The sequence below is a fragment of the Mustela nivalis genome, assembly GCF_964662115.1.
Source record: "Mustela nivalis genome assembly, chromosome: 12".
NCBI lineage: Eukaryota > Metazoa > Chordata > Mammalia > Carnivora > Mustelidae > Mustela > Mustela nivalis.
The window spans coordinates 49,914,622-49,937,701 of NC_139031.1; the positions used below are offsets into that span (position 1 = coordinate 49,914,622).

General features: G+C 39.4%; 1 protein-coding gene and 1 pseudogene across 5 annotated transcripts in view; one reads left to right on the forward strand and one right to left on the reverse strand.

The window, feature by feature from the left end:
• IGF2BP3 (insulin like growth factor 2 mRNA binding protein 3) overlaps nt 1-23,080 on the forward strand; it is a 147,317-nt gene that overhangs the window by 96,350 nt on the left and 27,887 nt on the right. For all 4 annotated transcript variants that reach the window (XR_014301342.1, XM_082693719.1, XM_082693718.1 and 1 more), the window contains exons 4-7: nt 6,481-6,532; nt 6,626-6,689; nt 17,177-17,458; nt 21,719-21,853. Coding sequence is in view for 3 of the 4 variants with exons in the window: in XM_082693719.1 (XP_082549845.1) it covers nt 6,481-6,532; nt 6,626-6,689; nt 17,177-17,458; nt 21,719-21,853 (533 nt within the window). In the remaining variant the exon portion in view is untranslated. The remainder of the gene's footprint in view (nt 1-6,480; nt 6,533-6,625; nt 6,690-17,176; nt 17,459-21,718; nt 21,854-23,080) is intronic.
• On the reverse strand, nt 7,699-8,016 carry LOC309845580 (ribosomal biogenesis factor pseudogene; annotated as a pseudogene). The gene has a single exon. The product of its transcript is annotated as a ribosomal biogenesis factor pseudogene (transcript).

Sequence of the window (23,080 nt, forward strand, 5' to 3'; positions counted from 1 at the left end):
AAAAGCCATAAAGGGAGAAAAGAACACAGCGTTGGGTCTGGGCATGGATGTTGATCATAAGGTTTCTCCCAACAGGAGCTCCTGAGGCTTAGCTTCTGTGCCTTTTTTTTTTTTTTTTTAACCCCCCAAACATTTTATTTATTTATTCGACAGAGATCACAAGTAGGCAGAGAAGCAGGCTCCCCGCCGAGCAGAGAGCCTGATGCGGGGCTCGATCCCAAGACTCTGGGATCATGACCTGAGCCTAAGGCAGAGGCCTTAACCTGCTGAGCCACCCAGGCGCCCTGCCTTCTGTGACTTTTTGAGGTCTGTTTGTACATGGTAACCTGGACCATTACCTATAGTTGCTCGATCACGTGATGTTGTAGAAAGGATCCTAAGTTATTCTCTCCTTCCCATGTTAGAGGATCTAACTTATGGAAATTGAGGGTGGCAAGAAAGTTGTGAGGCTTTGCTCTCTGTACCTCTGATGCTGAAACATTCATGGGGGGTGATGAAGGCTGAGATGCCCTCTGGGTGTTATCAGTGATAAAGACATGGGCCTTGTGCCTTATCAAAGATCTGATATGTGTATGTTGGCTTTCTTGAGTTGAAATTGTTTACAGAGTTTGATGTGAGAAAATGGTTTGTTACTCAAATAATTATGGTAGTAACACTTTAAGGAAATCCTCGTTAAGGTGAATATTTCTTTAAATTTTTTTCTATCTGAGTTTTTTAACCAGTATTACAAATGCTTATTAGGGCCTGCGATGTAGAGTTGTTCTTGGTTAATGTAGCTAGTTCTCTCATAGATGATGTAAAAGAATTGAAACTTCTGGAATGATTTTTATCCATAAATATCAACAAGTGGGTTCTGTTTCTATGAAATGTGTTGAGCTGTATTTGAAGGATGTTTCTCACATACCTGACTCTCCAAAGTTGATTCTGTGGAGGTTTTTCTCCATGTTCTTGTTGACATGGGGATTAGTAAAAAGTTTCTTTCTTGGAGGGGTGCGGAGACGGGGTGATTGGATGATGGACATTAGGAGGAAAAGTGATGTAATGAGCGCTGGATGTTATATACAACTGATGGATCTCTGAACTCTACTTCTGAAACCAATTACACATTATATGTTAATTAATTGGATTTAAATTAACACCCTCCCCCTCAAAAAAGAAAAAGGAAATTAGGTCTTTTTAGATGTAATCAAGTTAAGAGGTGTCCTATGGGATTAGGGTGGGATCTGGGTCCAATGGCTGATGTCTTTATGTGAGAAAGGAGAGGCAGATTCAGCTGCAGAGACACAGAGGCCCAGACTTGGGGGAGAAGGGCCCTGTGCTGATGGGGGCAGAGAGTGGGAGAGTGGGGCTGTGCGGCTGCAGGCACGCAAACAGCAGGGATTGCCAGCAGCGACCAGAAGCTGTTAGAGGCAGGGAAGGATTCTTTTTGGGACCTAGAGAGGGAGCAGGGCCCTGCTGACGCCTTGATTTTGGACTTCCGGCCTCCAGAACTATGAGAGGGACACATTTCTGTTGTTAAACCTCCCGGTTTGTGGTATTTTGTAATGGCATTCCTGGGAAAGTCGTGAGTGCTCTTGACAGATACGGGAATAAAAGCACTGAGAGAGTCAGTATCTTGCTCCCAAAGAAAAACCAGCTTCTTTCTGGAAATCTCTCTCCAGGGTCTGAGTGTGGTTTTGGTGTTTGGAATATTTATTATTGTGTGGGTGTGTGTGCATGTGTGTGTATTTTGGTGAAGTGTGTGTTGGGGCAAGAGAGCATTAAATATCCTGATTTGAATTTTAATTTAACTGGTTTTTATATAATGCTTGTGACTGTAAACTTACATATCTTTTTGAATGAATTCATGATTAATACCTGTTCACTTATAACACTTTGGACTTGTAAAGGAGCCTGAAATTAGTTTCCTTTGCTTGTAGGACAAAAACTATTTGATGGCTTCCTTTGAGCTCTTTTATTTTTGTTGTTGTTCCTCATTGAGCTAAGTGTATGGTTCTCAGGTAACAAAGCTATGGTCTCTTTCCTTACAAGTTTAGAGACAAGCGGAGCTCTGTGGGGTGGAGGCTGATAAAGGTGGTGGGGCATTTCCAGAGGCATTTTAAGAAAAGAGTAGCACACAAGATAGTAATATCCAGCATTGCCCCCTCATCTTCTGAAACACATGCATGTAAGAAGGACTTGGATTCTATTATTGTAGATGTACTATGAGTTTTCTTAAATGTGGAAGCCAGTATAACCATTAGGAATAGATTATTTGTGGCACACCTGACAATTACATTGCTGTGATTAATAATGGCTAGTCTAGTGGGAGAATAAAGATCAGTGAAGAGAGGATAAAATAACATTGCTTTCATTTCTAGGATTAGGTGAGCTCAGGTGCTATGGAAACGAGGGTGCTTTACCAAGTCTTGAGGGTGTGACTGGATGGGGCACTAGGTATGTGGGAAGTATATTGAAGAGGATGGAAGAGGAAGGCAGTACCAAATCATTGATGATCTCTTCCACCATGCTGAACTTGTGACAATTTCTGTCATAAATTTGAAGCCACCGAGGAGTAGTAACTTTAAGCAGAAGAGTGATATGGTGGTGGACTGGAGGCAAGATGTCAGTCGGACCCTCAGTTCAGCTAGTTCAGAGGTGATGGGACCTCATGAGCTATGGGTGTAAAGAATCAGCAGTTAGCAGAAGGTTTATCTGCAGGGCATGCATTGCCCGTGAATGCCCACAGGGGAGCTGCTGAACTCCAGCTCGTCTGTTCAGGGGCAGGGGTGGTAGTGTTGAGGTGGTCTGCTGTGGCAGAGGAAGTCTGCTCTTGTCTGAGGCACAAAGATAGTTTTCCAGTTGTCTTTATCTCCGTGTTCTGTGTATGAATAAACCAGCCTACTGGGTTGAAGAGGGGCATGAAGAAACTTAGCTTGATAAGGGCGGTGGTCTCAGGAGAGTGTACATAATGGCAGAACTGATAAAATTTTGTGCAGTTCATTGCATTTCAGTAGCTCTTCAAGGCTAAAACATCCTAGACCATATATATATATTTTTTATATATAAAAAAGCAGGAGGAGGGAGAGGGAGAAGCAGGCTTCCTGCTGAGCAAAGAGCCCCATGTGGGACTCAATCCCAGGACTCTGGGATCATGACCTGAGCTGAAGGCAGATGCTTCATCGACTGATCCACCCAGGCGCCATGATTTTAGTTACTCTTGACAGCTTTATTGACATTCAATTCACATAAAATTCACCCATTTACAGTTATGATTCATTGTTTTTTGGTGCAACAGATGCATGTACCCATCACCACAGCCAATGCTTATCAGCTTTCTTATCTCAGAAAGAAGCCTCTTCAGCTTCTACAGGTGAAGCCTCTTCACCCTCTACATTCCCACTCACCAGCCCTATGCAACCACTAATTTACTGTCAGTTTTTATAGATTTCCATTCTCTGGACATTGCCTACTAGCAGAATCACTTAACATGTTGTTTTTGGGTTTTGGTGATTGGCTTCTTTGACCTAACGTTTTCAACATTGATTCATGTGGCGTATGTTAGTAGTGAATTCTTTTTAATGGCCAAATAATATTCAGTTGTATGGTTGTGCCACATTTATCTTTCCATTCCTCACCTTAGATTGTTTGCACCCTGTACAGTTATGAATGACCTTAGTTCTCCACAGCTATGTGAAGGACACCGATAATCTTTGCACTTATTGTGAGATGCTATTTGTATATGTGGATGAACTTTTTTGAAAGGCCAAATATTTGAGATTTTTAAGTCCTGAATATATAAAAAAGGGACATTCCACCAAGACATTTCCTCGGAGGCTTTAATTTGCTTCGATGCCTTCTTTCCCCTCCGGTTGGAATTTAAAACTTAGTGACGCATAGAGACATGTTTCCTTTGTGGCTCGAGTAAAATAAATTCATTTAGGATTGAGAATTGAAGAGATTTATGGAAATGTTAGAATGTGCAATGGAACATTTTACTTTTTATCTTCAAACAAAGCTGTTAAATTTAAAGCATGGGTGGTGGAAATAGATGGGATAGGTAGAAACTACAAGATGTTCTAGCAGCTGAAAAGAAACAAGAACCTAGGGCATGGTGATTAAGTGACAGGTAACAGGAATGTTTGTCTTCCTAGTGAATGCAGGATGAATCAAAATGTCCAGACTTTCTTAGGGTTAAGTTATTTTTAGTCTTTGGAGGGTTGAAGGTTTGGAGTGGCGTGAAACAGTCTGGTAGTCCTGTTTGACATAGCATATTGAGACAAATGCTTGCCTGATGCACTTAAAAGGAAAATTGGTTAGTATAGCACCATTTAATCATTTGGGGGTTGGAAGCTCTTCCAGGATTTGGGAATCAGATTGGGCTATTAGAAGTCCTTCTTCTGTCTCTCAGTTGTGATGACCCCCAAAATTTGTGCATAAAATTTTGAATTAAGACATCAAAGACCCATTGAAATTCATCTTTGGAGTCTAGATAAAATCCCTCAGGTTGTGGTGTTAACTTGTTTCTTAACTAGGTACCAAGACTGATGCTGGACCTGTTTTTTGTTGTTTTTAGGATTATAGTGTTCTGTTGTTTTGTTTAGAATCAGGTTTATTTAAATACAATTTACATACAGTAAAATTCACCTTTTTAGTGTATAGAATTGTAGTTTCTAATTACCTTTCTAGAGATTTTACACACAGGATCATTGACAACTAATAGCATTTATTATTAGCGATAAATGATAAAACTACCAGCAGTTTTTTTTTTGTTGTGTGTGTTTCTTTCGTGAACTCTGTAGCCAACATGGGGCTCCAACTTAGGACCCTGAGATCAAGAGTTGCATTCTACCAGCTGAGCCATCCAGGTACCCCCAAGCAATTTTGTTACAAAAACACTAAACTTTCTATAATATATGCAGTGCAAATTACATTTCCTTGATTTTTTAAGTTAAAAAATTATATCATTTATTTAATGCCTGTGTGTATGTATATATTATATATTTCCATATAAATGTGTGCATGTATATATATGTATAGTAGTACAAGTTAAGGTAGTGTAAGCTAAACTGTATGGAGACTAATGTACTACTCAACAAATTGCTTTTAGGAAAAATTAAGAACGATGTTTATTTAACATTAAATTGGCATTTATCCCAACTCCTTAAACCCCTTCTCTACCACTACTACATCAAAACTGCGGTATAAAAATAGGTAACTAGGGGCGTCTGAGTGACTCAGTGGGTTAAGTCTCTGCCTTCAGCACAGGTCATGATATCAGGGTCCTGGGATCAAGCCTCCGCATCGGGCTCTCTGCTCAGGAAGGACCCTGCTTCTTCCTCTCTTTGCCTGCTGCTCTGCCTACTTGTGATTTCTCTCTGTCAAATAAAATCTTTAAAAAAAAAAAAAAAGGCAACTATTCCGTTCACAAATAGGTATTAGCCCTATTTAAAATGGGGGAAAATATTAAAGTGCATCCCCAGACAAACCTTACTATAAATTTCAAACTTAAATCAGTAAACAAAATAAACCCCTGAAAGATACCACATGAGAGAAGTGTTTGTTATGAAGAAATTACGTAAAAGTTTAGTAGGGAGTTAACAACAAAAAAAGTTAGTGTTTCTTAATGGTTTACTGTGTTCTTGGGGGTAGAAAACATTCTCGAGGCATTGTCCTTTAATTTTGCAATTAAATTGTTGAGTAAGTGGTTCACTATAAATTAATAAAAACTTGTTTTACTTTTCAAGAAAAGCTTTACAATTCTTGGAAGCTAAGGACAGTTGAATTTGGTTTATACTGATGAGACCTTGAGATGTACATCTGCAGTTTATACTATAAAAGAATTTAGTTACTGTTACTGTTTTAACAGCTTCTCTTTAGAAAAAACATGCACAGTGTAATAATAATGCAGCTGCAGGAAAGATGGTAAAAACAGTTTCAAGCTATACATTTTCCAACAGTGTTAAATTAATTTCAGTTCCGTTAGGTTAATCTTTAACTTAAGACTCTGGTAGAAAATCAACTATTCTTTTTATTTTGCCAGTCTGCCTTGAGAGTAGTCTGTTCTGATTTGCTCGTAATAGCTGTGAAAGGAAGTTCTTTGAAAAGGAACATCTCAAAGATAAAACTTGACTTGGGACCTTATCTCCTAGGACGATGTGTTGATATATATGTATGAGAAATACGTAGCTCTTTCTCCTCCAGCTTTAGGAATCAGGCGGCTATGGTTTTGAATCCTTGGCTGAGCCACTTAACTTCTTGGTTAGCCATAGGAATTGAGTTAAAAAACCAGGCATTTGGGAATAGGCAGGGGAGAGAAGCCCACTGTGCCCCTCTATGGTACCCTTCCCTGCTTCTGTAGTCCCAGAACCCCAGTTAATTTTTTTTTTTTTTTTTGCTCATTTCCATCACAATTACTTTGTGATTTTAAAAGGTATTTCTGCCCTTGTTAGTAACTCTGGGAAATTGAAAATCTGTAATTTTTTCTCGCCCTCCTGATAGGTGTTGGATAGTTTACTAGTCCAGTATGGAGTGGTGGAAAGCTGTGAGCAAGGTACATGTCTTCTCAATTGCTTTCAAATTTGTAAAAGGAAGAAAATAGAAAGAAAACTAACATTTTTTTCTCTTCACTTTTCTCTTCCTCTAGTGAACACTGACTCGGAAACTGCAGTCGTAAATGTAACCTATTCCAGTAAGGACCAAGCTAGACAGTAAGCAGTTTGGAACTTTTAATCTATATATAATAACTAGGTTAAGTACAGTGCTTGTATTTTGGGCTGTTGGGTAGCGGAAATAAGTTTTATTTTGCGAAATTTGACCCTGCAATTTTTTTTTTAAGTTTGAATGTCTAATAAGAATCAGCATTGGTAAAGATTTATTACATTTTTAATATGTCTTTAATGCCAGTAACAGAGTGACATAGTGTGAAGCTGAACTACATCCTGTTTGCAAAAAGCTCTGGGCCTGGGTATCCTTGCCAAATTATATAAAGACTTTTTTTTTTCTTATCGGTATGTTACACACAGTATTGCTATTTTATGTAAAGCTGGTAAGTTGAGCACGTGTTAAACTAACATCCTGTTAAATACTAAGTTTTATTGGTAACTGATTTTTCTAATGATTATTATTAAATTTAGGAGTGTGCAGACATTGGATCAGTGTAATTTGTCTTTAGATTCAAAAAATAGATTCTAGTGCAACTGACAGGCAGAACTTCACAGATGAAAAAAACTCCTCTAGGAAAAGAGAATTCTGTAGGCTTTGGAGTGATCTAATGAACTGACTGAGCACTAGACTAGATGAGGATGTCACAAAGACTGGCTTGAACAGAGCTACTCAGAACACAAACACGGAGGAATGGCTTGCTAGGTGCCTATAGCCCAGTGCTGAGGGTCTGGAGACCATGGAAGTCTTACCCACCTCTAGATACACTACAGGCAGGAGCAGACTGCCTGTCCTCTGCGTGGGAAAAGGTGAGAGGAAAGACCATACCATGCTCCCTGACCCTGAGCCCTGAAAGAGAGAAGGTTTGCTGCAGGGGTGGGAATAGAGCTAGGTTAACCAAAGGCAGTACCCACTCAAGGAGGGACTAGAAAGGAAGGATAGGACTGGGAAAGAGATGGAAATTCACATAACACAAATGGAGCTGCTTCTTCTTCTTCTTCTTCTTCTTCTTTTGGTATTAAACATGTAATTTATTGGTCTTTTGGGGGCATTTGATGTATCTCCAGTGTATTACAACCGAGCCATTAATCTTGTCGCTTCATCAAAATTAAGTGGTTTGTTTTCGTGACACTGCTGAGGAATCAGTTGTTTCTGCAGAGGTTCAAGGGAAGGGCCTTTTGAGAAATGTGCAAGTTCCTTTGTGTATCTACAAAAGCTTTATTCACTTTGTTAACGTTTTCATTATTCACAGTGTTTATCTCCTTAAGGTTAGTGGTAACTGGTTTTGCTTTGTTTTTAGACTTAAAAGTTTTTTTGTCTGGCCATATGAAATACATTCCTGGACTTCTACCATCTTAGTTTGTTCTTAGCCATTGTCTTCAGTATCCTCATGCTGCAACTCACGCTCCAGGTGACGCCATCTACACACAGGAACTTATTTTTTTTAATTGATAGTACTAACATGGTTCAAAATTTTAAAGGTGCAAAGACGTAAATCTTCCTCCCAGTATTGTCCCCAGTTACTTTGTTCCCTTCCTTGGAGGTAACTACACAGAAGACAAACAAGTATATATTTCCCCCTCTTTATGCACACGATACTCTAACATTTGACTGTTTCGTACATGTAAATATATTTCTTAGAGTTGCATAGAATTTGACTGTTGGGATATGGAATGACTTAGTGCCAGGTTGGGTATTAAGTTGTTTTAAGATTCTAACAGTTATGAACAATGCTATAGTGAATTCCTTTTTGCGTGTCATTTTGTATGTGTATGAGCACAGCTATAGGTTAAATTCCTGGAATTAAATTTGCTAAGTCTAGATGTATTTGCTTTCTTTTTTTGTTGTTGCATACTGACAAATTATCCTTCATAGAGTTTGAAATATTTCAAATTCCCATCAGCACTGTGAGAATCTGTTTCTCTTCATTCTCCCTGTCATGGGGCTTCATCAAACTTTGCTGATCTAGCGCGCCAGGGTGGCTCAGTGCGTTAAGCCGCTGCCTTTGGCTCAGGTCATGATCTCAGGGTCCTGGGATTGAGTCCCGCATCGGGCTCTCTGCTCAGCAGGGAGCCTGCTTCCTCCTCTCTCTCTGCCTGCCTCTCTACCTACTTGTGATCTCTCTCTGTCAAATAAATAAATAAAATCTTAAAAAAAAATTAAAAAAAAAAACTTTGCTGATCTAGTGGGTAAAAAGTAGTAAATAATTATGTTAATTTCATATTTTTTCTCCTAAATGAGAATTTTTTCTCCTAAAAGTGAATGGGATTCACTTTTAATGTTTTAACATGAAACTTTGAATATGTTTAAAAGCACACATTTGAAAAAAGTTATTAAGAGGTGTTTGGATATTACAGAAATTGTAGTGTAAGTTGTAAAACTGGCTTTAAATAAAAAAACAGGAAAAACAGGAAAGTAGATTGGAGCATCCAAGTGAGGGCAGTAAAGCTACAGGGTTCCATTTTGTATTCTGTATTTCAGTTTTTACAAAGATCTGTATTGAAGACTCTGTAGAGTCAACTCTGTGTTAGATGGAAAATATGAGATAACATGTTAAACCGAAGGATATTTGGAGGTAGTCTGTCCTAGTTGTCTCTGAAAACTTATGTGTGGCCAGGTAAAGGAGGAAGTACTTAATTTAACAGTTACTTAGTTGTAAGGAGATGTAACTTACATAGCTTTGAAGACCCCTAGAAGGAACTTAAGTAAAAACAGGTTGACATTTAGCACTTACCTCCCTCTTCAAAAAAATACTCAACTTGTTAAGAAGAGTACGAATACAGGAAGTATAGACTGGCTAGTCAAGGCACAGTTACTGTGGACTAACATGACAGAAATGCGAATGCAGGGACAGTTTAATCTAAAGGTACTTGGTTAGTGGTTGTTGGAAATTGGCAGGGTCCTTTGGTACCAAAGAGAGAGTAAAAGACTAGGAATTTGTAATTTAATAAATTAGGTAACCTGAGCAAATAAATTGGGCATTTCAGTGAGGGAAATTGTCATCATATCCCTTATTCTAATCGTTAATCAATTAACAATTACTGATTACAACTTTGACCAAAAGATCCCAGCGAATAAAGGCAAAGTCACTGTCCTCCAGGATGAGCCTCCCTATGGTGAAAGAGATTAACCGAGGGGGAGGGGCATCACTTGATTTCAATTCCTCTCCAAGTTGTTTCCTTATAAACGTATTGGGGCTTCTCCCCCTCAAGAATTCCTGAGATCTAAAAGAGTTAGAAAATAATGGCATCTTCAGAGAAAATTAATAGATTAAAAAAACGGAAAAAAGTTTTTTGAAACAATGTTGTGAAAATTGTCCATTAAAAATCTCTAGAAAGTTTTTTTTAAAGATGTGAAGTATATTCTTACTCTGTGAGGAGAATTGATTTTGAGAGGCTTTGGATGTAATGAAGAAAGTATGGACTCAGTTTGGCTATCTCGGACATTGCTGCTGTGAACACTGAGGTGCATATGGCCCTTAAAAAAAAAAAAGCAAGCAAGCAAGCAAACAAGCATGGACTCTGGAGTCACACAGCTCTGAGTGTAACCTTGACCTCTCTGATTCTCCATTTTTTTCCTGAGAGTTGACAAGAAACAAGTAGATTCATGCATATACACATATACTTAGAAAAAGCAGTCTTATCAAATGGCCTGGCACAGAGATACCCAGTAAAGAGGGCCTCACCTTCAACCTTCTGTTTCTGGATTGTTTCTAGAGCAGCTTCCAGTAGACTGAGCTGGGGAAGGTTGGTCCCTTTGGTACTTGCTCCCCTCAACCCTGGTTGCCTGCTCTCTGGGCTCCAGAATGACTGCTGCCTACAGTGGCCTGATAGGATTTCACCAAACCCTTTCCTTGGCAGCCATCCAAAGCTCATGCCTTCAGGTAATGAGAGCTAAATTGATAATCTCATTTGACTTCTTTTTTAGCATCTGTTACCAGAGAGTGCATGTAACTGAGATGTGCTTACCCAGGTGGGAGGAGAGGGTGGGGACTATATTCCAGAGTCCAGTTCCATGGAATGGACTCTGCACCACCACTTTTCTCACTGTGACTCTGGCCACATTAATCTATTTTAGTTCACTCCCATCTTGTAAAGTGGGAGTCATTATAGTCCTTAGCTCATGAGAATGTTCAGAGAAACTAAAATAATGCCTCCAAAACACTTGTGATCATACCCAGAAGGTAGTAAGAGCTCTAAAGGTAGCCACTATTATGCATTTTCCTAACATTTTCATTGCTATTGGTAATACCCTATTATTTATTGTATAGTATACTTCATTTTGGATAATGACTGGCCACCGATACTCAGGAGATTGGGCCCTAATTTAGAAACATTTATGGCTCCTCTTTGTTACTTAAAGCTCTATGAATGCCACTTTTAAGAGGATTCTTGAGTAAGACTGTCTCTAGAATATAACATAGAACTTCCTGCCATCTTCTGGCTAAGAAAAATCAAAGGTTAATAATACATACATTAGGGATGCCTGGGTGGCATTGGTTGGTTGAGCTGCTGCCTTCAGCTCAGGTCATGATCCTAGGGTTCTGGGATCGAGTCCACATTGGGCTCCTTGCTAGTGGGGAGCCTGCTTCTCTCTCTGCCTCTGCCTGCTTGTGCACTCTCTCTCTCTTCTCTCTCTTTCTCTCTGACAAATAAAAGAAAAGTGCATACATTGCTAGGAAATACATACATTATTTTTATTTTTATTTTTTTTAAGATTTTATTTATTTGACAGAGAGAAATCACAAGTGGCAGGCAGAGAGAGACAGAGGAGGAAGCAGGCTCCCCGAGGAGCAGAGAGCCCGACGTGGGGCTCGATCCCAGGACCCTGGGATCTGACCCGAGCCGAAGGCAGAGGCTTTAACCCACTGAGCCACCCAGGCGCCCCCATACATTAGTTTTAATCTTAAGTCTTGAATTACTAATTTATTAAAATAATAAAATGGGTAGCAAAAATGAAAACTTAAAAAAAAAGTCATTAGAAATAGAAGCACATAGCACATATTTAAGTATTTCTTGCGTCTCGGAGCAAGAGAGGCATGGTTCTCTGGATCCCATTTCCTCTATCCAGACGTTACTCGTTGGAAGGTTTGTAATGTGTGACAGAAATGACCCGTCAGAATTTGTAGGCATTTATTTAGTTCTTCTACTTCCTTTTCTGCAGGGTTCTTATTGTGATGTTGATGTTTTTGTTAGGGTATAGGAATACGGTCTGTTCATGGTTTGAAGCTAGCATTGTAGATTCTCTTCTACCTGTTTGAAGAAGTGTTTGAAGCAATGTGGCTGATGGCTAGGGAGGAGGAGAGTTACCCTTCAAGTTTGAAAATGATATAAATAGAAGATTTATTCTGGAAAAAGAAATGAGTGAAAAAGCAGGAAAACAATGGGAATTCTTGCCATTTTGGCATTCAAGAGAATATTTGCCATGAAGTTTAGTAGACACTGTCCCATGTCATAACTTACAAAGTGACGAAAGGTGATTTTGTGGAGCTTTACAGATTATGTTGCCGTTAACTACTTTATACCATTTGTAATCCTGTAATATTTTGCTTCTACCACAGTCTGTTCGCAGCCCTCTGCTGCATAGCCAGGTTGTTGGAGGTTTCCTTTTTTGCTTTTAGAACCAGTTTAGTAATAAATCCTTCGTAGGTAAATATTTGGGCTTTGTCCGTAATATCTGCCTTAAGCTGCATCCCTGCAGTGGTATATTACCAGATGTTTACTAATCATGGCAGAATTGTGTGTCTCAACCTCTTATTTATTTTTTCGACCTCTTATTCTTCCTACAAGGAGAAAACAGAATGGTTTGACTTTCCAATAATGGCTTAACATCCTTTTGTTCAGAGTTATGTGATACACACTAGGGAGGTCTAGAGTTTTAGAGTCTGAAGGGACTATGAGTCTGATCTTTTAGTTTTGTCCGTTAGGAGGCTAATGCCAAACAAGAAAATGACATTTCCAAGGTTACTTGGCTACTTATTGTTCAAGTTAGATTAGAATTCTGATCCCTGGTCCATCATCTTTTGTACTACTCAGAGCTGTATGTGTTTACTCTTGGATAAGTTTAACTTCTCTGGGCCTCAATTCTTCTTTATCTCCCTCTTCTTCATCCTTGAGTTAAACTACTAATTCTCTATGTCAAGGCCCTTTCACCTCTACACTGTGACTTACCCTGAAAAACTTCTTATCTATATAATTAAGTGCTACCAGCTAGCAAAACTACTTACTACCTTCTGATGACTCTTAAAATCGCATCAGAGCAGAGTCTTGTAATGATGGGAAACAGGATCCTGAGGTTGCCCTTGCTTGATAAACATCCTTGAGTTCTCTTGAACTGAAACACGTGTTTTGAGTAATTATGATAATTGTTTATCATACATCTTGCATGAACAGTAGGTCTGGTGAAAATATTATAATGTTAGCAGACCCCCTGATGACATAGCTGAATTTTAAACTTTGGACATAAAAAGGCTACAGTTAATTGACCTAAAATTTTAAAAACTTACCATCTCTAATCATGATGAAGCCGTTGTTTGCAGTTAGGTTGCTCTTGTACCTTCTGAGCTATATCCAAGTTTGGAGCACTGTGGTTGGAGGGGTCTAGACTCTTGTTTGGCAGTCAGTTAGACAGGGGGATACACAGAGTATGTGCTGAGTGCCCTCTGATAGGAGCAGTCTGAGTTTGGAGCATTGGGGACCCAGCTATGGACTGGCTTCTGGAGCACCATGCTGTCTGACCTTCTGAGGGAGTTTTTTCTTTTCCCCCTAAACATCTTTTTTTAAAGCAAAGCAATGAAGTTTGGAAGTGAGTTTATGCCAGGTTGAGAGAGCTGTTTCTTGGGGACACGTCTGACTTTATTTAGATAATCACCAGGTGCTTCTAAGTGTTCTGGGGTTAACGTGTATGTCTGTTTATCCCTACAGAGGAGGAGGTCCGTGTCTGTCTATGGATGGTCCTCTCTCTCTCAAGAAAGAAGTTATTTACCTTTTTTGGGTAACATTACTGACTTATCTCCACCAATTTTACTTGTTTCCTTCTGAAGTTAGCAATACTCAATTGTATAGTGGGAAGGAATATTATTGCAAACTATACTGCCTTTATGCCCACAGATACAGTTGATCCCCTCATTACTGCATTCAGCTTTCCTTTTTTTTTTTTTTTTTTTTTTTAAAGATGTATTTGTTAGAGAGCATGGTGCATATGTGCGCAGGAGTTTTCTGAGAAAGGGCAGAGGGAGAGAGGCAGACTCCCCACTGAGCACAGAGCCTGACACGAGAATGCAGGGCTTGACCTCACCACCCTGAGATCATGGCCTGAGCCGAAATCAAGAGTTGGATGCTTAACTCACTGAGCCACCCAGCTGCCCCTTTCCTTATGGTTTTGAAAGAACTGTCAGTGATCTGTTTAACCATGGCCTTTGAAATAGTTAAAACTTGCTTTGAATGAATATCTAATTGGTTGAAACTTGTGTGCAATTCTAGCCTTTTTTTAAAGATTTTTAAATTTTTATTCATTTGATAGAGATCACAAGTAGGCAGAGAGAGGGGAGGAAGCAGGCTCCCTGCTGAGCAGAGAGCCCAATGCAGGGCTTGATCCCAGGACCCTGGGATCATGACTTGAGCCAAAGGCAGAGGCTTTAACCCACTGAGCCACCCAGGTGCCCCCAATCCCAGTTTTCTATAATAAGTATACCTCATAAATGTTAATAAAATTTCTCAGCTGTTGTTATCTTTTAGAATAACCAAAATATTTTTTTGGCCCTTAATCCACATTTTCCTCTGAGTAAAAAGAGGAGAGGGAGAAAGGAACAATGTGTTAACCTAAGGTTCTGTTATCAGAGCATTGGTGAAAGTTGTGCTATATGTGCTGGTATTGCCCTATGAAACTTAGGATAAGAATGTCCTCTGGGGGCTCTGGGTGGCTCATTCATTTAAGTGTCTGCCTTTGGCTCTGGGTGCTGCTCAGCGGGGAGTCTGCATCCCCCCTCTGCTTCTCCCTGCGGCTGGTGTGCACCCCCCAGTCTTTCCCTCTCTCAAATAAAAAAATAAAATAAAATCATTTAAACAAAAAAGGAAAACAATGTTCTCTGAAAAAGAGATCATTGAGAAATATCCCAAGATGTATTTGGTGGGGAGGGAGCAAAACCAAAAACTATATTAAGATCTCAATTATGCTTTTATGTTTTTAGGTATCTTTTGTTTTTTTTTTTTGAAGATTTTATTTATTTATTTGAAAGAGAGAGCATGAGGTGGGGGGAGGGTCAGAGGGAGAAGCCGACTGTCCGCTGAGCAGGGAGCCCAATGTAGGACTCCATCCTGGAACTCCCAAGATCAAAACCTGAGCTGAAGGCAGTCGCTTAACCAACTGAGCCACCCAAATGCCCTTTTTTAAAGGTATCTTAAAGCAATTTTTAATTAAAAAATTACTGAAATATTGTTAATTTAGAAGCCACACACTGTTTTTACTATATTTGTGTTCAAATTATGTATGTGTGCATTTGTCGGTATAATTTATAATTTTTCTTACTTACCAGTTTTACTGAGAAGTAATTAACAAAGGACTATATAAGTTTAAGATGTACATCATGACTTAACATATATGATGAAATGGTTACCTACTAGGCAAACTAGTTAACATCTGCCATCTCAGATAGAAAAAAAAGAAACCATTTTTCCTCCTGATGAGAATGTTCAGAATCTTCTAACAACTTTCAGATATACCACACAGCAGAATTAACTGTTATTATGTTGTACATTATATCCACAGTACAGAAAGCTAAAATTTGTACCTCTTAAATTTTCTTTTTTTTAAATTTGAGTATAGTTGACCCACAATGTTACGTTAGTTTCATGTTCAATTACGCTTTTAAAGGGGGTACTGAAAATATACACACGTGTGTACATGTATGGAAAGTACTGGTCCGTTTGCAGACATTTTCACAGTTAACATTGATTGTGGGAAGGGTCTTGGGGGAGTTGATGCAGAGAAATTTCTTGTTATTTGTATATTTCTGTTTGATACCAGCTTCATAATCTGGGTTCATTCTGTGCTATAGGCACTGTGGGACAGTGATGCAGCAGAGGATTCAAGGAAGAAGAGAGGGCAGAATTAGGGGTCCTGAGAACATCTGCATGCCCTGTCTGCCAATTGCAGGCTTACGGTGCCCTTTTTGATGTTAGAACTACTGCTTTTTTCCATCTTTGCATCCGAGTCAGAAACTGAATCTGCAAATAAGGAAAACTGTGTGTGAACTAGAAATGACCACTCTGAGCAACTAGAGAGAAACTGCTTCATGCCTGTTTTTCTTTCCCTGCCTGGGCTAAAGTCAGTGCCCATTGGAACACAGTCTGAGCAAAGACTGTGTAACCCTACAGAAAAAGTGTGGGATCTTTACATGTTCTTAATTTTGCTATGCACTGGGGGGTGTATGTTCTTAGAAGTGTGCTTTTGAAATCTTGGCCATATCTTATCTTATCAATTTTTTGTTGAGTTGTCCACTTATAAAACATGTAGGTAAGTTAAAACACAATAATGTAGATGAATCTTGTAAGTAAAAGATGCCAGGCACGATAGTACTCATATATGTATACTCATATATACTTCTTAATATGAAGTTTGAAATAGGCAAAGTTAATCTGTTGGTTTAGAAATCTGGGGGAGGACTAATTACTGAAAAGAGGTCTAAGTGGGGCTTCTGGGGCATTGGTGTCTCCTAGTTCTGGATCTGGGTATGCACGTTCAACTTAAGAAAATTCATTGTGCTGTATGCTAAAGATTGGGTACTTTTCCATGATAAGGTTTAAAAATGAAGAAAAAAGTGGAACTCCTCTGAAAATATAGAGATGGGTGGATGCATGGATGCATGGATAGATAAAGAAGAAAATAGCTTCATTTGTTCTTTTTGGTTCACCAGCACCCCTGCCTCTCTGCCCCAAATCAGATCATAAACTCCACAAGGTCAGGGAATGCTGTTTTCTGAGGGACTTGCTCATGATGGGCGCTTAGAATTTATTGACTAATTGATTATCCTGAGAAATAATTTCTGTGACTCTCCTGTAAATGGTCTAGGGAGATTTGTCCTTAAATTCTTACAGTGTTTTAATACTGGCATTTTTTTAGGAGGGTGAGGTGAGAGAAGTACATATTTGTAACGTCTTTTCTGTTCTGATTTGGAAAAACAGGACAAGACAAAGACTGCCCACTCACTTCTCTTGCTATTTGGGTACTCATAAGCTGTTACTAACCTTATGGTAGTAACATTTTGTTAAACTCTTTCGATTAAGCTTTTTTATTTTCTGCTTTTCATTGTAGATGGTAAATATGTTCTCCTTGGAAGCTTGGTCTTTTGCGCGTTGCGAGTGTGTGTGTATTTGGGGGTTGGATTACATGTGTTAAGGGGTTGCTGCTTATTCAGTGGCTTTATACAGAAGTTTTAGAACTAGTAACCCCGAGTGGAAGAGATGGGTATTGCTTTGCTGAAAGTTTTATAGAGCTCGATTTCTCTTCCCATACTCCGCTCTTTGTCACCTTCCAGAGCATTAGACAAGCTAAATGGATTCCAGTTGGAGAGCTTCACATTGAAAGTGGCCTACATCCCTGATGAAATTGCTGCCCAGCAGAACCCCTCACAGCAGCCCCGAGGTCGCCGTGGGTTTGGGCAGAGGGGCTCATCGAGACAGGGGTCTCCAGGATCAGTCTCCAAGCAGAAACCATGTGACTTGCCACTACGCCTGCTCGTCCCCACCCAGTTTGTTGGAGCCATAATAGGAAAAGAAGGCGCCACCATTCGGAACATTACCAAACAGACTCAGTCTAAGTGAGTACTGGTGAGGCCGCAGCAGGTGTTGATGTTCTCCCCTTTGAATCTTAATAACAGAGTAAGTTCTTGTACTTGGTGTCCTTCTCCGTGTGGCTATGATCCTTCCTTGCACAGTAGTTGGGAATCCGGAAAAACCCTGTGATTTAATACCTTAGTGTTCACTTTATATAAATCTGAGGCTTAATCTCAAAGAAAAGTTCAAATTTGCACACATGAATGGAAAACAAATGATCCCTAATCCACTTCTGATGGGGGAGGCACTGATGAATAAAAGGGCCACTTCTTGGTTGTTTTCTGCTCCCCTATCCACACCCCCATCCCCAGGAATACCTGCCTGCAGTGTTTTTGGAAATAATTTTCTGGGTCCAATACAGAGATGGTTTTTCAGTCTGGCTTTACTTAGTAAAAAAATCATCCAGCTTATGTTCCAAACTTATCCCATGTTTAAGCCTTGCAGTTAGATTGACTTTCTTTCTTTTTTTTTTTTTTTTAAAGGATGTTTGATAGCTTTAATAGGCCGATTTTAAGGGATTGGAAGATTCTCCATTAAATATTAGTGTTCACTTTGCAGGAGTAGAAAGCCGTATAAACAGACAGTAGCCCCAGTGCTGGCACATGGTTTGGTGTGTCATATTTGTCTGAATGAAATGACTGGTTGTAAATTATGTTCAGTGCCCTTAAAATATGGCTAAGATACTCTATCAATTTAAAAGCTTCAATGAATTATATATTAGTTGTTCTGCTTTATTAACCATCCTGATCGGCTGTGTGTGGAGATTTTGACACAAAGAAGCTTAGGAATGAACTGTCTTCAACCCTATTCTGTGAAGTGCACTAGGCACATCTCTGGGCAGCAGCTGCCGTATTTCCTGAAGAACACTGAGTGCACTGGGGAGAAGTTTCGGCCATGTTACTCTGTGCAAAAGAGTCTGGAAATGGCCTTGGCCCAGCTACAGAGAGCTTTTTAAATTTAAAGTAAGGAAAATTATTTCATGTGAGCCAAGCTTATGTATGTTTGTTCCAGTAGGCTTACGAGGATATCCATGTTTATCATAGGCACCATGACTTTGTTGAGCTAGCTGGCTCATTTCTCATGCAGAACCCAAACGAACTGTGCTTACTGGTGTTGTTGCACACCCACTCTACCTGCAGACTGATGTCTGACCCTGCTTTCCCCAACCTTCCCCCGCTTTGAAGCCAGAGATGTTAGATATGGACTACCTTTGTGCTAAATCAGTGGTCTTTGACTTCATAATATTGGGAGTGGGGAAGAGAGGTGAACCAGAGTTGGGATCAGTTTTAATCTTATTTGCCTGGTTTTAATATTAAAATTCGAGGGATCCTTGCTTTCTTGATCCACTGTTACCTGCAGAAACTAATTATTAAATGGTTTCCCTTCCTTGTCGTGTGGCAGATTAGAGTTTTCCTTTTAAAGCTACTCATTTCCTTGTCAGAGGAAAGGGCTTCTGTTATTTAAATTGAACTGTTTGTTTTATTTAAAGCAGGAAGATGGAGGATGGAGAGGGAAGGGAAGCAATTTTAGTTATATCCGATGATTCATTTGCAGAGTTCTGCTGGTGGATTTAATTAACTCTTGCCATTGAACCTGGTCATTATTAGATCCTCTGTTTCTGGAATGGTCTCAGAGGGCTACCCTGATCTGTAAAGCAGTATTTCTTCTCTCAGAGGATCAGAGTTTTGTAATCCTTAACACAGTGAATGGGTGGAAATAAACTAGAAGGAGGGAGATTAATATGTTACCTACTAGAAGATAAGCAGTGCTTACAGTGGCGGGGGATTGAAACAGTGGTTGGAAAGATGATTCCTGAGATTGGGACTGTTCCCTGAAGCACTTTTTAATTATTTCTAAATGTCCCTATTTGTTTCATTTTTATATTGCCTTTTTCTTTTTTTTTAAGGGTTTGGAAATTTTTAAAAATTGAAGCATAATTACCATACAGCATTACATTGTTTTCATTACATTGTACAATATAATGATTCAACAACTGCATACATACTCAGTGCTTACCATGTTAAGTATCCTCTTAATCCCCTTTATCCTACCCATCCCCTCACCTACTTGTTGCCCTTATTTTTTAGTCTAGGGTTTTTTTTTTTTTTTTAAGATTTTATTTATGACAGAGAGATACAGCGAAAGAGGGACTGCAAACAAAGGGGAGCTGGAGAGGGAGAAGCAGGCGCCTCGCCGAGCAGGGAGCCCGATGAGGGGCTTGATCCCAGGACCCCACAATCATGACCTGAGCCAAAGACAGAGAGGCTTTAACCCATTGAGCCACCCAGGTGCCCCTTAGTCTAGGTTTTAATTCTGAGATAAATCACCAGTTTTCAAACATTTAAGATCGTGAAATCCAAACTTAACTTTATTGGTGTGATGAAGTGGTCATTCTTCTTATCTTTTAAACTAGAGTACATTTCATTTCATTTTTAAAAATTTCTTTTGGGGGTGAGTAAAAGAGAATCTCAAGCAAAGACCTTGCTGAGCAAGCTTGGAACTTGAGCCAAAATTAAAGAGTCGGAAGCTTAATCCACTGAGCCAGCCAGGCACCCTTGAAGTGGTCATTCTTAATGGCCAGGAGTTCTATAGGTTTTCTAATGTTCAAGTGGCTTAGAGGGACTTACCAGTACTTGATTTTCCCCAGACACACTTTTCCAGATAGCTGATTTTCTTTCTTGTACGTTCTAAATAACAGAAGACTTATTTTTTTATTTAATTCAACATTTACAAGCATGAAAAATTTTTTAAAAAGGAGGGTTACCTTTTATCTTATTCCTGGAGGTAGTCATTGTTAAGGTGAGAATGTAACTTTGTAGGCCTTGTTCCTTATACCCACTAACATGTATAGCTTTAAAAGAGAAATTCTATCATGGAAAGTTTTGTGTTGTTTCTCATGGAAGATGAAGGACCTCTTTGTTAGTTCCTGTAATTTGACGACATGTTTTTACACTGCTAGATGACATGTTACTTAACAACCTCTTCCTGATGGGCATTTTATTTTTTTTTAATTTTTAAATTATTTTTTATTAACATATAATGTATTATTTGTTTCAGGGGTACAGGTCTGTGATTCATCAGTCTTACACAATTCACAGCACTCACCATAGTACCCTGATGAGCATTTTAAAGATAATTCCAATTTTCTTTCTGTGTAAATAGTGCCACAGTGAATATTCTTAGGCCAGCGGTGTTCAGGCAGTGGTGATCTAGCAGACATCATTAGGTCATGTCTGGAGACAGTGTGGTTGTCCCAACTGGATGAGGAGGTGCTACCGGCATCTAGTGGGCTGAGGCCAGGGATACTGCTGAGCCTTCTTCAGTGCACAGAACGACTCCCCCAACAAGGAATAATTGGGCCCAAAATGTCTGTAATGCTGAGGATGAGAAATACTACTTACAGGCCCACATATGAGAATGTATCTGTAGGAGATGTTACAAAAAGTAGTGTATTCTTAGGTCAAGAGATAAGCACTTCTGCTTTGGCAGGTCTGCTTGTTTGGTCTACACTCCCACCAAAGTGTGAGTGCGCCCATTTCCATCCTCTTGCCAACACTTAATTTTATCTAAACTATTCGAAGCTCTGGAACCCTGTGACATCTTGTTTTGATGGATACGTATGTAATTACTAGGAAGGTTGAACATCATTTCGTTTTGATTAGCCATTTGGTTTTCTCGGAAGTAGAATTGCCATCTTCTGGAGTTCCATTGCTATCACTTCTTCTTCTTCTTCTTCTTTTTTTTTTTTTTTGTGGACTTTCCTCTATCAAGGAGGCAAAATGTGGAAAGAACCTTGCAAGAAGAAACAGATGAGCAAAGTCTCTTAGGATGGATAGTGGATATTCTGTGTGGCATAATGAGTTCAGCCTGGCTTGTGGGATTCCAACTCTGGCCCTCTTGGTTAGAGCAGAAGAAGCCCTTTTGTCTGAACCAAGGTTCCCTGACGTGAGATGTTTGTTCTGTGACACCAAGATGAAAAATTAGGCACATACAGCTTGGGAGGATGAAAAGATGTGCCTACTTGAGGAAAGGGGATGGGGGGGTGGATATTCCTGGAATTCAAATTTTGTCTTTAAGACATCAAAAGTTGACAGCTTATCAAGAGTTTATACTCTTGAGGGAAGTGAGTCATCCACTCTTTCCCCGGAAGTCCTATGACTTTGAAGTTGGTACTTAATAGACTCTGCAATTGTGAATATGTGCTTACAGCTCTCCTTTCCTTCTTCCATTGCGCTCACCGTAAGAATTGATGTCCATCGTAAAGAGAATGCAGGCGCTGCTGAGAAGTCCATTACTATCCTCTCTACCCCCGAAGGTACCTCTGCGGCTTGTAAGTCTATTCTGGAGATTATGCATAAGGAAGCTCAAGATATAAAATTGTGAGTAAAGAGGATTAACCTGTGAAGATTTGATGTTTATGCTGTTTGATTTGGAATTCTAGGACACAGTTCTTAGGAATTGCCAACAAACACAAGGAAATGCTGTCCTGAAGAATTACGGTGGTTGGCACTATTGATTTGGTTGGAAAGCATGTCTTTTAAATGTTTCATTTTCTGTCATGTTTGGATATGGAGTGACTGCTATGAGTGATGGAAAGTCTAGCTGTAGAAGAAGGCACTTATGGGATAGGAAGCCCACCTAAGGACCAAGAAGTGTCCTTGGGATTTACCCAAAATATACCTCAAATCCTGACTCCTTTACTCTGAACCCATTGGAGCTCTGTTCTTGTTGTGTGCCCAGCCATACTCTGCAGCAGCAGGGAGGCTAGAAGCAGAGAAATACGTCATCCTGTGCTAAGGCAAACTGAAGATTTTTTTGGTTGTTCTGGGTTGAAACTCTAAATGCCTGTCCCATAGGAACTTGGAGTAGCGGAGTTTGGATTCTTTGCCACTTGAGCTTATAGCACAGTGTTACCCTAAAAGGAGGGTCCAAAATTAGGTACTGGCATTAGCCTGGGAACCTAATCAACAGCACTCAAGTTGTAGGGACCTTTAATATGTAGTAAATATATTTTAGTTATAAGATGTGATATGTTGCTATAAGATTATAATTCTTTTCAAAATAGAGAAAAAATTTAAAGAGCTCACCATCCAGATAATACCTGTGATATTTTAAAGTGATAGGTATCAATTAGAAATTCAAAAAGGTACTCAGTGAAAAGTGAAAGCCCCCCTTCCTGTTCTTACACTCTTCTCCTAAAGAGTAATCACTGTTGAGTTTCTTCTGTTTCCTTCTATAAATTTTGCATGTATTTCTAGGAATGCATTTAAAAATTTATGGCAAAATCATACTGTTTTGTGTTTATACATTGTGTTCTGGTATTGGGGATTTAGGGATATGGATTTGAGTAGATGGTGTTTTCAGTGGGCTAAGAGAATCTATCCTTCGAAGATATTCCCTAAGATGCATAAAAGAAAATGGTTTTAAAAATTAACTTCACATGCTTGTTAATGGTTTTGTGTGTGTGTGTGTGTGTGTGCTCCCTCTAATCACGCATTGCTAGAATGTAGGTCAGCAGACTTTAAACTACCTGGCATTATGTTTCCTGTATGGTAGGTAGGAAGTAAATGTTTAATGAATGGATATTATCTTTTTATCTAGGAGAA